This window comes from Gambusia affinis, linkage group LG03, assembly GCF_019740435.1.
Source record: "Gambusia affinis linkage group LG03, SWU_Gaff_1.0, whole genome shotgun sequence".
NCBI lineage: Eukaryota > Metazoa > Chordata > Actinopteri > Cyprinodontiformes > Poeciliidae > Gambusia > Gambusia affinis.
In genome coordinates, this window is record NC_057870.1 from 13,159,052 (window position 1) to 13,174,433 (window position 15,382).

The following is a 15,382-nucleotide window of genomic DNA, read 5'->3' on the forward strand; positions in this document are numbered from 1 at the left end:
GGAAAACGAGCGAGAGCTGAGCATTAAGATGTGGGAAAATGTTGACTACCTGTTGCTATGGCGATGGGTTTGGATCCTGCAGGCTGCAGGACTCTTGCTGTTTCTAAATAAAGCAATTTTTTTCACACTGATCTGTGGATGAAGATACTCACAGCTGAAGCTAATCTTCTGAATTGTATCAGTCGGAGTAAACACTTAATACTTTCTGTGAAACATCCTCAACAGCCGTTATGGGATTATAGATAAGATGGAGCACAATGAGGGGCACATGCTTGAGTACTGATGAAATCCTCAGTAACACTTGCAGGCTGATTTGAGCTCTGCTGATGTTGATCAAAGTTATAAGGCCAATAGATTTGGAAGTACCGTAACTGAATTACAACTGTATGATTTTTAATACAAGGTTTCAGCATGTGTCATGATGTGATGACTGTCTTTATATCTGCCAAAATCATATTTTTGTCTTCTGTACAAAATGTGATTAGAAATCATAAAATAAAAATTAATGAAATGTCGATTTTCCATGTGAAATGTTTCAATTTGTGTATGTGTTTATCTTTACAAATATGTAAAATCACTAATCCTAAAAAAAAAAAAATAAATAAACACAGTTGCTCCATTACCACAATTATAAAGTCGACGTTGCTGTTCTGTTTATACTGTAATATTAGTTTGTTTAGTCCATCTACTTTAAGAGAAGCAAAATATTTTTTCTGTTCTCAATATAAACTATGTTCCATTTGATTAGAAGTCATCAAGTAAACCAAAATGTCAATTTAAACGGAAGAAAAACGAGGGAAACATTCTTCTATAGTCCATCTTTTGTCCCAGATTGCTGTCTAGTAACACACCACCTTGGTTCCCCTGTAGGGGGAGCCTGTGTGCAGAGAAACGAGGACACTAATAGGTGCTCAGACCACACACTCCTCGTTTGTGATGGGGACTTCCATTCTTGCTTCAAGTGGGTTTGGGGCCATTTCACAGACAACATATTTAGTCATTTTCCTCCCACTCAAGGATGCAGCCATCATGTAGTAAATACCCAAGTTTATTAAACAAACGTGTCTGTGTGTAATTTTTGCTGTGTGAATGGCCTTATTCTCTGTGTGTTTCCTAAGAAAAAGGGAGTTCAACATGACAATTACATGGTAAAAAAAACTAAATTTATCTAAAAGGCTTATGAAATTTACCTGAGCTTCTGCTATGGTAATAAGATGTCTGTTTCTAGGCAACAGGAGATTAATATACAATTAATAATATGGGAAATTGGAAATCCTCTCACTGGTTTAATGTGCAAGGAAACTGTCTTCTGTCTGCAGTTTGTTCCTTAATTTTTAGACATTGATTTAACAACATCTCTTGTGTGTTTGACTTACATTAACCAAACAAATTGTGATGCTATCCTGCAGAAGAGCTTCGAGTAAATAGATTTTTATATTTCAAACAACATTTAACACCATTTAGTACCTATGCATTAGTTTGTAGGAACACTTTTTGTTTGTGATTTACCTGACTGACTATGTGCTTGCTTTACCAGGGCTACTCACTGGAGAAAGGAGAAATGCAAGGAATGACTCTTACTGGTAAGACTGGAAAAATGAATCTATTGCAGTTATTCAAGTTGAAAAAAAAGGAAAGAGATTATTTAAAGTTTCTATTAATACATTTTGTGGGTTACATTTCATAAAAACTGTAGATGAGATTCTAGTTCAGTTTCTGGTCTACACAAAGGAAGACTGCTGACTTGACAGTCATTGACAACCTCTGCCTGAATGATGACCCTCAAGAAAGAAGCTGGCTTCTCACAGAATTATATATCTAATGATTTAAATAGAAAGTTAAGTGGAAGAAAGAAGGTTTAGTGGAAATCAGTTCAAGACTATTTGTACATGTTTGAAAAGACATAGCTTAACAAAGGTGTACACAATAACCCTAACAAAAACTACACAAGACTAACCATGAAACAGTAGAAACAGCAATGCAAAATGATTAAAAATAAATTAATAATTGTTTTAAAAAAAAAATGCCAAGAACAAAAATCAAATAAAAGCCAAGAAAAAAATTGACAAAAATAACACAGGTGACCAATGCCTTGAAACGATTTCAGGAGTTTGAAGGATATTCACAAAGTCCATCCATGTTGCTTGATGTCCACTGTGACATTTCCACAGTGAGAGATAATTTGGCGTGCCATGGTATCTGCTGGTGTTTTCTGAGAGCATATTCTGAACAGAACATGGAAATAGCTTTCTGAAGGTGAACATATCTGAAGTAAAATTGTCTTTTCTATTCAATCAATTGTAATATTAAATTTTTTTTCAGCAAGCATGTTTGGGGTTTTAATTGTAAAAGAAAAAAAACTTGATTTGATTTACTTCAAATTGGTTTTCAAAAATAAAATAGCAAGCAATCAGAAGGTCAGAGAAAACATGTTCACACATAACCAAGAACAAAATAATTAGCTTACCCCTCTCTTTTTGTTTGAAAAATATATCAATGTGTTTTATTGCGTCATTTCTTTTATATCAGTTAAAGTTTTATTTTAACTAAATGAGAAAAATAAATTAAGTACATTTTTGAGCTGCAGCTCTAGCATTCCCGCAACTGTATAGGCAGCATTCATTACATCCTAATTACTTAAATTAAACAAATAATTGCACAAGATACAGGAATCATGTCTCCTTTTTTAATGCTTCTACATTATTTTTGAATGATAAACTGGCTGGTGATTTTATTTGTAGTAACAGAAAATTTGACAGTCATACACTAACTATTTTGATTTTTAAATGCATATGCTGAAGCATTTTGCTGCTCCTTTTTTTTCTTAACCATTCTTTACAGTAGATTTAGTTTCAACTTATTATTTTGTATTATAAAATAATTTAGTCAGGCAGCATCTCTTAAATGCACTAGCATGTATATGAGAATATTTACACAGCCATTAGCCAAAACACGAGTACGAGAAAATTGCACACAATTCAGGGTCAGAGTTTTATGGATATACGGCTGCTATTAGTGTAATGCCATCTACAAAAAATAAAAAAAGGCAATCCATGCCAGGGTTTTTAATGACTTATAGTCGATACAGCAGCTCAGCATTGCCAGCTCTCATGATTCTGGTTCTTTGTTTTGCAGATTACCATCCACCGACGCCGCCGCAGAAGACTGGTTTCCACCGTTACCAGTTCATGTTATTTGAGCAGCCTCCTCACACAAAGATATCACTCACTGAAAAGGAGTCTTCCCGTGGTAATCGCTCTGCATCTCTAGATCGCAGAAATGTGATCTACAATTAAAAACACTGTAAATTCTAACCTTTTCTTACTGAAGGTTACAGCAAGACACTCAAGCTCCTCATTTCCTCTCATAGTAACCACAATAAGTCTTTCTTTCCCTTGATGAAAGAAACGTGGATCAGACACATCAGTAGACTTGTTTTGTCTGTTCTCACAATTGTAAGGTTTTATTGCATCATTTGGAGTTATTTTTGGTGGGCAGTTTTTGTGCGGGTGTATGAACCCAACAAAGAAAATGTTAATGAGGTTAGTGAGCGAGTCTGCGGCTGTGGTATTGCCCACCAGGTCAAGACGAGTATTACTGGCTCCCACGCACACCTGCATGAGTCCGCCTGGCTGTGTGTCGGTAAACCCGAAATCCCCAATCAGCGGTGTCAGTACACGTGAACGAATGGTTCAATTTAATCATTAATTATTGTTGATATCATTACCATATCTTTGTTTGTTTGTCTCAGAAGTCAGTCTTGTTTGTGCTGCAGAGCTTTTGTTTTCTTTCTTGTTCTAAAATAACTTTCCCACTGTCTGAAGTCAGTGGGAAGGTGAGAAACAGCGCTCAGATGAACAGCACAGCAGCTCGCGGGAGGCGTGTCTCCCTGTCTGTTCTACTCGGGTCACAGTTGATGATTTGAGGGGAGATCGGGGCGGTTGGAGACTTTCAAGCGCGGCGCCGGAGAACAAGTGGAGCTGCCAGTCTCTGCTGTTTGAAGTTTTGACAGCTTTGTCAGCAAACAGTCCAAGCACATTAGGCTGAGGTGTGTTTGATGTTTAAAGTTTTGGGGAAAGAAATGTCAGAACAGATGAACTTTTTTTTTGTATTTGTGCTACAGCGAAGTCACATTTGGGTAATTTTCAGTAAACCTTCATCACATTCTTAAAACGGAATGTTTCAAATATAATGTTTGTAATAAAAGAAAAAAAATACAAATAGTCTGACCCCCCACTCCCCACCACTCCAATTTTGAAGCAATTGCAGTTAGCGGATCCACCCATCCTTAATCTACTGTATGAGTTTAACTCCCGTTGTCGCACTTCCTCTCTTCTGCAAAATCTATTCAAGGGAAATTTGATTAAGGAATTCACTCTTAGATAATCAAATGTTCCATTTGAAGGGTCAGTTTTTGGGAGAATAACTGTTCATATAAAGAGAGCGATGGGATCACATCTCAGATCATTAAGAAGGTAAATTATTTTAAATGATTCAGTTCAAAATGTAAAACTCATATAGGTCTATCATTTAACTATAGTGTATTATAGAGTGTATTAGAGTAATTAAAAAATTTAATTTGCCAGAAAATTTTATTATTCAACACTTTTGAAAGAAAACTTTTCTAAAAGACACAATCATAGCAGTGAGCGCTTACTTACCAGCTGTCCAGATGAGAGTCTTTATTGTGCTTTGGAAAGCCAAAAACAGTCTTTTCAAAAGATGCTGGTTGTTCAGAGAGTGTGGATAAGAAACATACTACTGGAAAGTGGAGTGGAAAGAAAATGTGCAAAGCTCATTGAAAGGTTTGTGGCAGTTTCACCAGATATGGAGTCCAGCTGGAGTCTTTACTTTAAGAGCACCACCTACCGTATCTCAAGAAAATGGACAACTACTGTGGCATTGCTTTTGTTAAGTCACTCTTAACGCATTGGGTACTTCTCGTTTAGCCAACTTGGACACCAGTTTCTGGTGGGAAAATGGTGTTAAATGCAGAACTGAAGTTCAGCCTCACATAGGAGTTCTTATTCTCTGTATGGAAGTGGGCCTGCTGGGTCAGGATGGAGTCGGTGTGAACCGGTTCCACCTGTATACATAATATTGTGAGTCCGCATTGATGGTTTGCTTCAGATGTGTCGTCGCCAGCCTTTCAAAGCACTTTTAAAGACAGGAGTGAGTGTGGCTGGGCAGTAACCATTAAGACAAGATGTTACAGAACACTTTGGTACAGGGATGACTTTGGATGTCTTGAGTCATGGTCCAGATGGTAAAACATGCCAGCTAAAGCCTACAAACTCATACATTGTTTCTTCTTAAATCAAATTTGCAGAAATAAACTTTTGAAATATATCTGTTTGAGTGTAATTGATAAATTGCCCAAGTTTTACTTTTGAATAAAGGTGCTGAAACAAATTAACTTTTCAACTATATCCTAACAAGATACACCTGCTGGAGATAGGCACCCCACTAGGGACACGGGTGTACAAAAAAATGGATGGATGCACCTGTATTTGGTTTTTAATGTGTCTTTCTATTTTACCTGCTGTATTGTCATTGGCCTTCACGACCATGTGCTCAGTATGCACACTAAGACAAGAAGAACAGAGGGAATCCCATGTCTCCCACCACCTCCGTTAAGTATGTTCACTTATTAGCATCTGTCCTCCCTCCATGTGGTATGACACACAGAGGATTCTTCATAACCGATGACATTAATTGACGTGATTTGTGAAGGAGAGCATTTAGTCGTGGGTGGAGGACTCCTAATGATCGTTTTCCACTTCCAGCAGTGGAGTCATTGACTCAATTTTATTTCTGATTTGCCGTCTCGCTTCTTTTCATCTCTGACCATCAGTTTAGTAATACGTACTGGCCAGAAGGGACTGAACAATTAGAGGTGGAGCAGGGGCTGTTGTGAAAAACCGTGGGAGTCTGCTTTGCCTCCAGGGTTAAGGTTATGAATGTGGGTCAGTGAACTGATGGAGACAGCTGGTTTGTTACATAAGGATCTACAGGGGGCTGCAATCCTGGCACTGGGCACAGGGGCGTTATCCTAGGGAATCCCCATTGCTCTGGCTCAGGAAGGCTGTCCCTGACTGGAGACTGCCCGTGCCAGGGTAGGGGGTGGAGACGGGGGCGCAGGCGTGGGCGCTTAAGCCCTCATGATACTTGTCAGGCACTTGGCAAGCCCTTATTATGTCCTGCTACTGTTCGGTGCCGACATGTCAGTTTGTCGGGGGAAACAGTGTTACAATGCCGGGAGGGAAAACCCGAGGCCTTGAGAGCGGCTGCCTAGTGTTGTTTCGGTTTACACGATACACTCCGCATACACTCTTCACACATCCAGCCGTCCGTCTCCTGACCTTAGCAGCCACTCTAAATGTCCAGACCTACCAGTCTCAAAAACGGTTCGAGATTATTTGCTTGAGGAAAATAGAAACTCATAAATAATACATTGTTTTGAATCCCGCAGTCGCTTTTTCCTTCGTTTATTTCTGATGGATTGTAAAAACAAGGGTGACGATCACGTTGTGTAAAAGAATGGATCAGAGAGGAGTTAGCTGCTGGATCCTACACGTTGCTCATCTTGCTTCCCAGAGTCTGTACTGCCAGCTCAGCACACTCCGCAGTAATTGAAGCCATTTGCAATGTTGTAGTGTGGTAATGGGCAGATCCATGTCTACCACCCACCCACAGCCTCTACCATTAATCAGAGCTGTGAGGAGTCAAGAGAGCCAGGATTTGGTTGCTATAGCAGGCCCAAGTTTTAGGCTGGAGTCAGCTGCTTTAAAGTGACATCTTGACATCTTGAAATTGACAGGTTTGGTTTAAAGGTTTTAAGTCTTTCAACTCACGAGCTTTGATCTGAAACATTTATCAAAAGCATATAGAGTAATCCTTAGCTTTACGTTTTTTAGCACTTGCATTTAAGAGCAAGGACATCATTTCACTATAGCTGATCTGCACAAATATGTGCATCCCTATAAAACTTGATCATTTTAGGTCAAATCAGAACTTTCACTTCTTTTTCAAATGAGAAAGTAGTACACAAGATTAAATTACATACACTAAAAACATGGGGAAATAGGTTATTAATGTGTTACAAGTTAAACTTAACTTTTTAAAAATACTATTTTGTGGCTTTTAGGGTGCCCTGGAAGGCATTCTTTCTCATTGGACTTTTACATTCTTATTTTTTCTGGGATTTAATGAGGTAGTTGAACAAGTAACGTGCAGTTGTGAAAAGGAAAGTATTATTATTTTTGGAAATAAAAAATTTGACAACTGTGGCAAACATCTGTATTCAGTCTCTCTACATGAACATTGTCCTGTGGTTTTTTTTCAGCATGTCTGTGTGAGTCTGTGAATATAAATTTTTAAGATTTACAGTTGGATTTAGATCTGGGGTTTGATTGGATCACTAGAACACGTGAAGATCCTTCAATCAAAATTGCTTTGTTGTAGCTCAGGCTGCATCTTTGGTGTCATCAAAACATCACAGGATGTTTATCTCATGTCACAATGAGTGAATTGATCTTTTTTACTCTAGCAGGGCTCCAACATTTTTGGTGGATTCTTTTTTCTTTTCTTTTTTTCATTGAAGACAACTTGGTTCTGAAAATTTGCCCCTAAGCCCAGACATACAGTGCATGTTAGAGATTGTTGTCAAATGTTATGAACAGCCAGTCTTTGCCAGGGAGTCCTGCTGCTCTTTCAGTGCTGCCACAGCCCTCCTGGCAGCCTCGTCTCCGCGTTTCCTATCAGTTTTGGAGGAACGTTGTGTTCCTAGTTCCATTTCTGGTGAGATGCACTTGTTGACAATTGCAAGTGTTGTGCACAGATCTATTTAAATTTCTTGATTGGCATCTTTAAGTGATAAGATCTGTTGAGGAAAGGCTTTCAAAGACAACCTGCAGTAGTTAGAAAACCCAGGGAAGGCAACCTAACGTTTACTTAAGAATTCATAATTTGTATACAACCCATTGTACTTTATTTGACCAGGTTTGTCTCTTTTGCAAGCCCACTACAAGATCACAGCTACCCAGTTACAATACAAAATCATGCACATGTAACTAATTTGTTAGTAGATGAATTAATAATTTATTGCGTTTGAATTATGTCACAATAAGAAACTTAGAAAAATTGTAAATGTATATACTAAAAAAATTAAGCTTTTTTTTTCAGTTTTTACTTTTTAAGCAATTGGTAGGCTCAGTATTGTTGCCATTAATTGTACTAATGTCCTAAGTACTGTATGAAATACAGTTTGATATAATGGAAAATGCATCCCTATTTGCTTAGATTTATGTTGAACAGTAGAATTTTGGAGTTTCTATGCTTGTTCATATTGACCAGTTTGATGTTTTGGGGGTTATTTTAATGTAAAAACAACTTTAGGTCTGGTGATTTGGGTATTCCCTGGAAAATTAAACTTGTTCACCTCGCAGATCTAACAATCTACAGCATTAAGCTTGCAACACATTGCGTGTTAAAATCAACAGGCATGTTGAGTTTTCCCTGGTTAATCCCTCTCTAGCGGTTTTCCACACATCCAGAGATATTGTCTTGTGGCTGAATCCCGGCAGCAACAAAGTTCCTCATCCTGAAAATAAATTCTGCAATAACTCCTGCATCTATTTTTATAAGAAAAACCTCAGTCAGGCTCTTACTCTGATATGGCTCCTTTGACTTTTCTGCGAGAAAAAAAGATTACTGGATTTTGAGTATATCTGAGACAGTGTAAGAGGTTTAACAGGGACACCGCCCACACCACTAAATGTAGCAGTTCTCTGTCACCTCGCAGCGGTCCTGATCTTTCTGCCATACCCAGGCAGAGATGCAAGGTGGAAACAAAAGGAGAGGCAGGAAGACGTTAACATCGCCCTCAGGTCCCACACTATCTGTCCTTTCCATGAGTGTGCAGATGGGAGAGGCGGAAACGTGTCTCTGCACTACAAACAAGCACCAGCCTATTTTAGGGTCACTTGTAAGTCTAGACATTTGCAAGGTACCAACCAGTGCGATAGCAGCGGATACTGAGAATTTTACTTCGTTTTGGAATGAGCCCCAATGATTGCACAGCTTTAGACAGGATTATGTGTGCAGAGTCTGACAGTCGCTGCCTAACTTTGACTCCAGTACTTTTTAGAGAAAATGTTGCCTAACACCGCTGTAAGGCAAGAAAACAAAAACGCAGATAAAAAAAAAAAAAAAGTATTTTTGCTTCATTGTCATAATAGTGGAATCTACAACATGACATGTCAGATATGTTCCAGTATTATATGTAAAGTTCATCTCCGAGCTGTCTCCCCTTTTGCAGTAGCTGGGGGGTGAGCGACCTCGTTGTGGACATGCCTAGGAGTTTGGGGATCTGCAGAGGCGGTGCATTATCTGAGACTGAAGCACAGACCCAAAAGGGTCTGCTGAGGCCATGCCCTTTAATGCAGACAGGTCACTTGACTCCATTGCCCTCTCATGATTATTGGTGGCCTCCCTGCTGGCAGTCTTCGTTCACAGAGATGACCTGCTGAGATTCAGGTACTCATCTGCTCATCTCCCAGTTATTATTCATCCTCCTTCCCCCAGCTGAGCTCAGAACCTGACCCGAACTCACAGCCACATGGAAGTGTCAGGTTTTGAAACAAAAAAAGTGTGACAGGTTGGGGAAAAAAATGGTTTAGGTATCTCTCCACAATGAAAATTCTGCTTATTTTTCAAAGATCTCTAAAGGAACTAATGATTACATTAAAAATATAACATGTAGAATATATCTAATATCGATTAAGTCTTCCGATTTGTGCCTTTGTTAATGGCGGGCTACATCAATCAGGCATAATATTATGACCAACTGAATAATAGTGTGTTATTATATTCTTTTCTGTTTAAACAACCCTGACCTGTGGAGGGATGGACTTCAGAAGATCCCTGAATGTGTGACGCGGGGTCAGGCAACAAGATGTCGGCAGGTTTTTCTACCTGTAGTGCAACTGGGTGTAACGTGTTCCTCAGATAATGCACGTGCACCCAGCTATCAACATGATGTAAAAGTACACAACAATAGAATAGAAGATATATACATAAAAAATAAAATAAAGGACAAGTAACTCGCTTTGACATTGTTGCAGCTATTTTACTTCTACACTATCAGTTCAAGCTAAAGATTCATGTAGAAATAGAAAGAAAAATAACTCTTGCATCTTTCTTTCCCTTAAATGTTTTTTTCTTTTATTTTTATTTTGTATGTCAATGCGTCTTTTGCATGCCTACTGTGTATAATTTAATCATGTTCAATATTATTATTAGTTAAAAGACGTTGCTTCAGTGAAGAACAAGGGGTCAGTAGGAGCATGCTTACTAATCTGGAGCTATGTAGCATCAAACTACAATGAACTGTGTATTCTGACACCTTTCCATCAGAATCAGCATTAACTTATTTTTCAATAAGACCTAGCAGCTCAAGGTGGGTTCCTGCTAAACCCTCACAGATGGATGGTGCTGGTGATATAGATTGGGGTGCTTGAATTTTGTTTTATTCAGATATTGTTGCAACAATAAAAACAATATCTTTACTTCTGTTTCAGGTCTCAGCTCAGAAATGATGGTCCTTTTTTAAAAGTTTCATTGGTTGGATGTTTTGTGTCACTGCCTGGAATGCTTATTTGTCCATAACCTTGATATTAGTTTTATTTGTGTCTCCTGTTGCTACTGTTCTGCTTAGCAGAACAAAAACCATAAGTTTTTCTGCTCTGGACGTTTTTGCCTGCTCAAAATTGGACTAATTATTTTTTTTTTATTGTGTGTTTTTGTCTGAGCTGTTTGCAAATCTATTTTCCAATAGGAATAGCTGCAGTTTTGAAGATGCTCTAATGCAGTCGTGTAGCCAGTAACAGTCTCACTTGTCAAATTTGCTCAAATCCTTGTTCAAACATTCTGCTTCTAATTCATCCACTTTGAGAACTGTACAGCTGCTGTTTAATATAGTTTAAACCTATTTCTCTACACAAAAAGACAATCTTTTTCCCTCCAGAATTTAACATCAAATCAGACTGAATTTGTACTATCTTAAGTCAGGAGTAACAAAATAATTTCAATTTGCTGAATTGAAATTATTGAATTGAATTGATGAGAGTGCCTATATACAGTGTAGACATGAGCTATAGAGCCACTCAATGAGGAATAAGCTATTTCTCTATAAACAAGATTTAAAAAAAATCTGCAAGATTAATGTCACCAAATACATAGAAGGACAATTTTCATTAAGACATGTCCTGTGGTCTGATGAAACTGAAAACTGAATTGTTTAGAAATAAAGATTATTGTTATATTTGGAAGAAAAAATAGGAAGTTTGCAAGCCTGAAAAAAAAAAAAAAATAAGAATCCAAACTGTGAAGTAGGGGGTGGCTGAGTCATGAAGTGAAAGTGTTTTGATGCAGGAAGGACTGGAGCATTTCACAAAAGGTAACGTGATGAAAAAGGAAAACCCATGTGGAAATATTTCAGTAACATCTCTCAGGCTGGGCCAACTTTAAAACTTTCTTAAAAAGTGGTGTTCCAAATAAATTATGTCCTCAATCAAATTGGCATAAGAACAAAAAAGTTTTTTTCTGTAGCAGCCACCACACTTGAACGGTGTGTGAGAGAAAGGCAGCCTTCAAACCTGACTCAGTCACATCAGCTCTATCAGGAGGAATGAATCATAATGTCCAGTAAACTACTGGGAGAAACTTGTAGAAGGGTATCTAAAATCTTCAATACTCAACCTACTAACAGATTTTGGTATTAGAGATAATCAATGGCTCTCATTTCACCTGTCAGAGATTATATAATCTTATGCTTGATCATTGTGTGCTTCTAATGCATGCTGCTGTCTGATGGCCGAAAAGTGACACCGTATATATCAGACGAAGCAGGATGTTAAAGGTGACTTTTGTGGGTTTTTTAAATCCAGGCATATTGAGATTTGACCCCTATATGAGTCTATTCTCTCTATGGATTTAGACCATTTCAGAAGCTGGCTTTTTCAACTTCCCAAGGCAATCCTTGAACAGCTGTTAGTGTAATTACTGCACACATGGAAATACCAGAATGTCCCCGATTCCCTGGATTACAGTACAGAGCATCAAAGCATTGTCTGATGCACAAGCAGACATATGAAGACGCAGACATGCACTCTTTCTTTGTGGAATTTGTTGAAGTTTGCAAGTTTAAAGCGCACAGGGTTTTCTTCTTGGAATCATAGTTGTGAATTTGTCCTCTTTTTTTTTTATTTTTGTTAAGGGAGGGAAAACTGCAGGGAATCAGTGGTTGTCAAAATCTTAGAAGTGATATTGTCATACCAGCCGGATGGCCGTCTGGTGTTTGTTTAAAAGGGGAGGGAAGAGAAAAAAAACAGTCCAGGCGATTGAATCATATCTTCTTGCCAATACGTCCTTGCGTTCCCACCTCCATCATTACAGCAACATGTTTTATTTTCAGCAGAGCTGTTCTCAGTGACTCACATCCCAGAGCCATGTGTTGCTCAGTTAGGCCTCAGATCCCTTAAACACAGACCAAGTGGTCAGAAGAAATGCTCTCGTAATGCACCAGAGAGTGCACTCAGAGTACAGCTCATTTCTGGAGTGTTTTGCTGGACTGAAAGCAAACCTTAAGTTTTTTTTTCTCTCAATTCTTTTGCTTAAATGCTAATGAAAATCTGTGTTTTGTGTCTTCTGCACCTCCAGGTAAATGGGATTTTCAGGCCTTCGTCGAAAGGTTTAAGCTTGGGGAACCAGTGGCTGCCTTGCAGTTTCTCACCCAGAACTTCAAGGACTAAAGGACGCTCAAATACTTCTATCAGAAGAAGAATGCAACAGTACAATTATACAAACTAAACTATTTCTTCATTTGTACCGTTTCCCTGCTTTCCGTGCATTAAACAGCAGAAATTCTTCAAAGCTTGCACCAGTTTCTATCTTATCGTTGAGTTCAAGAGATATTTCCTCTCTGTGTTGCTCTAGCTGAAGGGTTTTTGATGTTGCCCCGTATCTCTGGTCTCGTGGTTGGGAGCAAAGGATTCAGGAGATAGATTTCAACTTCACTGGGGATTTCTTAATAGTTTCCGAACACAGACGACAAGAGAAGGAAGACAGCCCTGATATCACAACTTAGTGTGGAAAGAGTTATTCTAATTCAGGGGCCGGAAACACGTCAGGGCCTAAAAAAGGAAGTGGGAGGTGAAACTAAGACCGCAGCTCAGCCGGATGCTGCAGTGGAACTTGAACTAAAATACTCTAGAGTGACAGGACAAGGGGGAGGGGCTGTCAGGCCTGTCATGCACCAAGTTAAGGGAACTTGCTGTTTGTGTCATTGTTTATCATATTTCCATTGACCACTCTCACCCCGACTGGAAACAATGAGCTACTTTCAGGTATCTGGTTTATCTGAATAAACAGCTGCTGAGTTTTGTCTTCAGTATAACTTCAGGACAATGAACCTGTTTTGAACTTGAGAGAGTTGCATAAGGGCCTCACCTGGCAGGTCTGCAGAGGATGGTGTGGGTAAACTTTTCAACCCATCCACACTAAAATGCTCTACAGATTTTACAGGTCTTTGAGGAGGATGGGTCAGAGTCCCGTCCCCCACCCCCATGAAGAATATTGGTTTCTAACCAGCAACTCTCCTCCCGGGAGTGTTTGTATCAATACCCCAGATGTCTGAAAAAGGGTGGATTTACATGAGTGACTTTGATGTTCTGATGATCAATCTTTAGTTGGTGGTTTCATTGACCCTAGTTTGGTGTCTCATCAGTGGGATAGGCAGGAGCAGGTAAAGGAGGCTTTTGTGCCTTTGGTGGATAAGCCAGCCTTGGTAACCCCCAATGTGCCCTCTCCATGAACTCTGGAAGATCATTGATCAATTGTCCAGCAAGTGCTTTGTTTGCCTCTCAGACTCAGCAGTCAAAGCGCCCAAGTTCACAAACAAAACAACCAAAACAATCCACACGGGTCTGCAGTGAGCGAGAGAACCCACTGCTTTTGAACGCACGATAAGTACCCATCGGTTCGAGTGTTGCTCCTGACCTTGATTTGCTCGTCTTATTTGACTTATAAAATCACATTTCTAACAACTGGCAAGTGGAGGATAATTCCACACTCATTGTGAAGCATGCCAAGTAGGAGAGCATTCTTCCAAAAAACACCTACTTGAATCCATCAGTACAAGACTGAAATGCCAAGATGTGCACTTCCAAATGCACTGTGCATTTTTTTCCCTTCTCCTTTATGTCTTAGAGATATCCTGCCAAACCAGCTGGGTTTTGCCGTTCAGTTTCCTCGAACATGTTTATTTTTACTCCAAATGTCAAGAGTTAAATGTTATGATTAATAAAAATTGACAGTTATAGTTCAGTCCTGGAGAGTATATAAGCTTCTCACTTTCCCTGATGATGTGAATAAGGCTTTCAAGATTTCCTTTAATGAAGTCAATATTACCGTACTTTAACATTTTTATAATCAGATCAGTTGTCTCACTGGCAAAAAGTGATCCAATATGCAAGATAATGCCAAGAGTTATTTCACCAGAGAATTTCTGAGTTACTGCACGTTGAGAGTTGTGCTAGAATGTATGTAAGAGGAACATCTGATCAGTTAATATTCATACAGCTTATATTTCCATATCTAACTGCACATGTTGGATGCAGTTTGAATTCCTCAGGAGATTTGAGTCCTGTCTCAGAGTTAAATTTTTCTTTCACTCATCCATGTTTCTGGGTAACTGAATCTGTTTCCTTTTTTTTTTATCTAAGCACATATTTTTATCCCATCATATAAAAACCCATAAAGAAGATGACCTTTAACATGTCTTCTGGTGAAACTATTGGAAAGTTGCAGCAGAAGTGTGGCCGAAAACTTCTCTAATTTTATTTATTTATTTATTTTTAGTTTTGTGCAAAAAGTACTTTGTTTCCTTTTGCATTCATTAAACTTGACTAGCATCGGTGGTTATACAAATCTAATTCATAATTTTGTGCCTGAATAAATACCACACAGAGCATTGCACTGCTATGCTATGTGCGTATTCCTGCTGAACCCCTGCATATGCATCTGATGCACAAAGTTTGCAGCTGCTGGACAAAACTCAACACTGTCAAACAATAATTTAACAAGCTACTACTCCAGTAGAAAAAACAGGGTTTTTATTCTACGCCCATTAAGTCTTGACGAATCCTAGCCTCTTTAGAAACCACTTCTCCTCCTAAGACCTTTGATACATGTGGGTAACCTGCACCTGTACCGTTTCAGCACCTGATTCATACAGTGTTTTGCAAATGTATTCCTACTTTTCCCTTTTTTTTCATGTCAGAACTACAAAGTTTAATGTTTGTCAGTGGAGTTTTAAAGAGAA

The 15,382-nt window shown here is 38.7% G+C and overlaps 1 protein-coding gene across 2 annotated transcripts in view; it reads left to right on the forward strand.

Annotated features, from left to right (window-relative positions):
* Nucleotides 1-14,900, forward strand: part of LOC122827993 (phosphatidylethanolamine-binding protein 4) — a 61,374-nt gene extending 46,474 nt beyond the window's left edge. The window contains exons 4-6 of one of the 2 annotated variants that reach the window (XM_044111173.1): nucleotides 1,538-1,583; nucleotides 3,136-3,249; nucleotides 12,721-14,900. In XM_044111173.1, the coding sequence (XP_043967108.1) occupies nucleotides 1,538-1,583; nucleotides 3,136-3,249; nucleotides 12,721-12,812 (252 nt within the window). In that variant the 3' untranslated portion in view covers nucleotides 12,813-14,900. The remainder of the gene's footprint in view (nucleotides 1-1,537; nucleotides 1,584-3,135; nucleotides 3,250-12,720) is intronic. The other variant, XM_044111172.1, reaches the window with a different exon arrangement.
* Nucleotides 14,901-15,382: the final 482 nt, after the last annotated feature.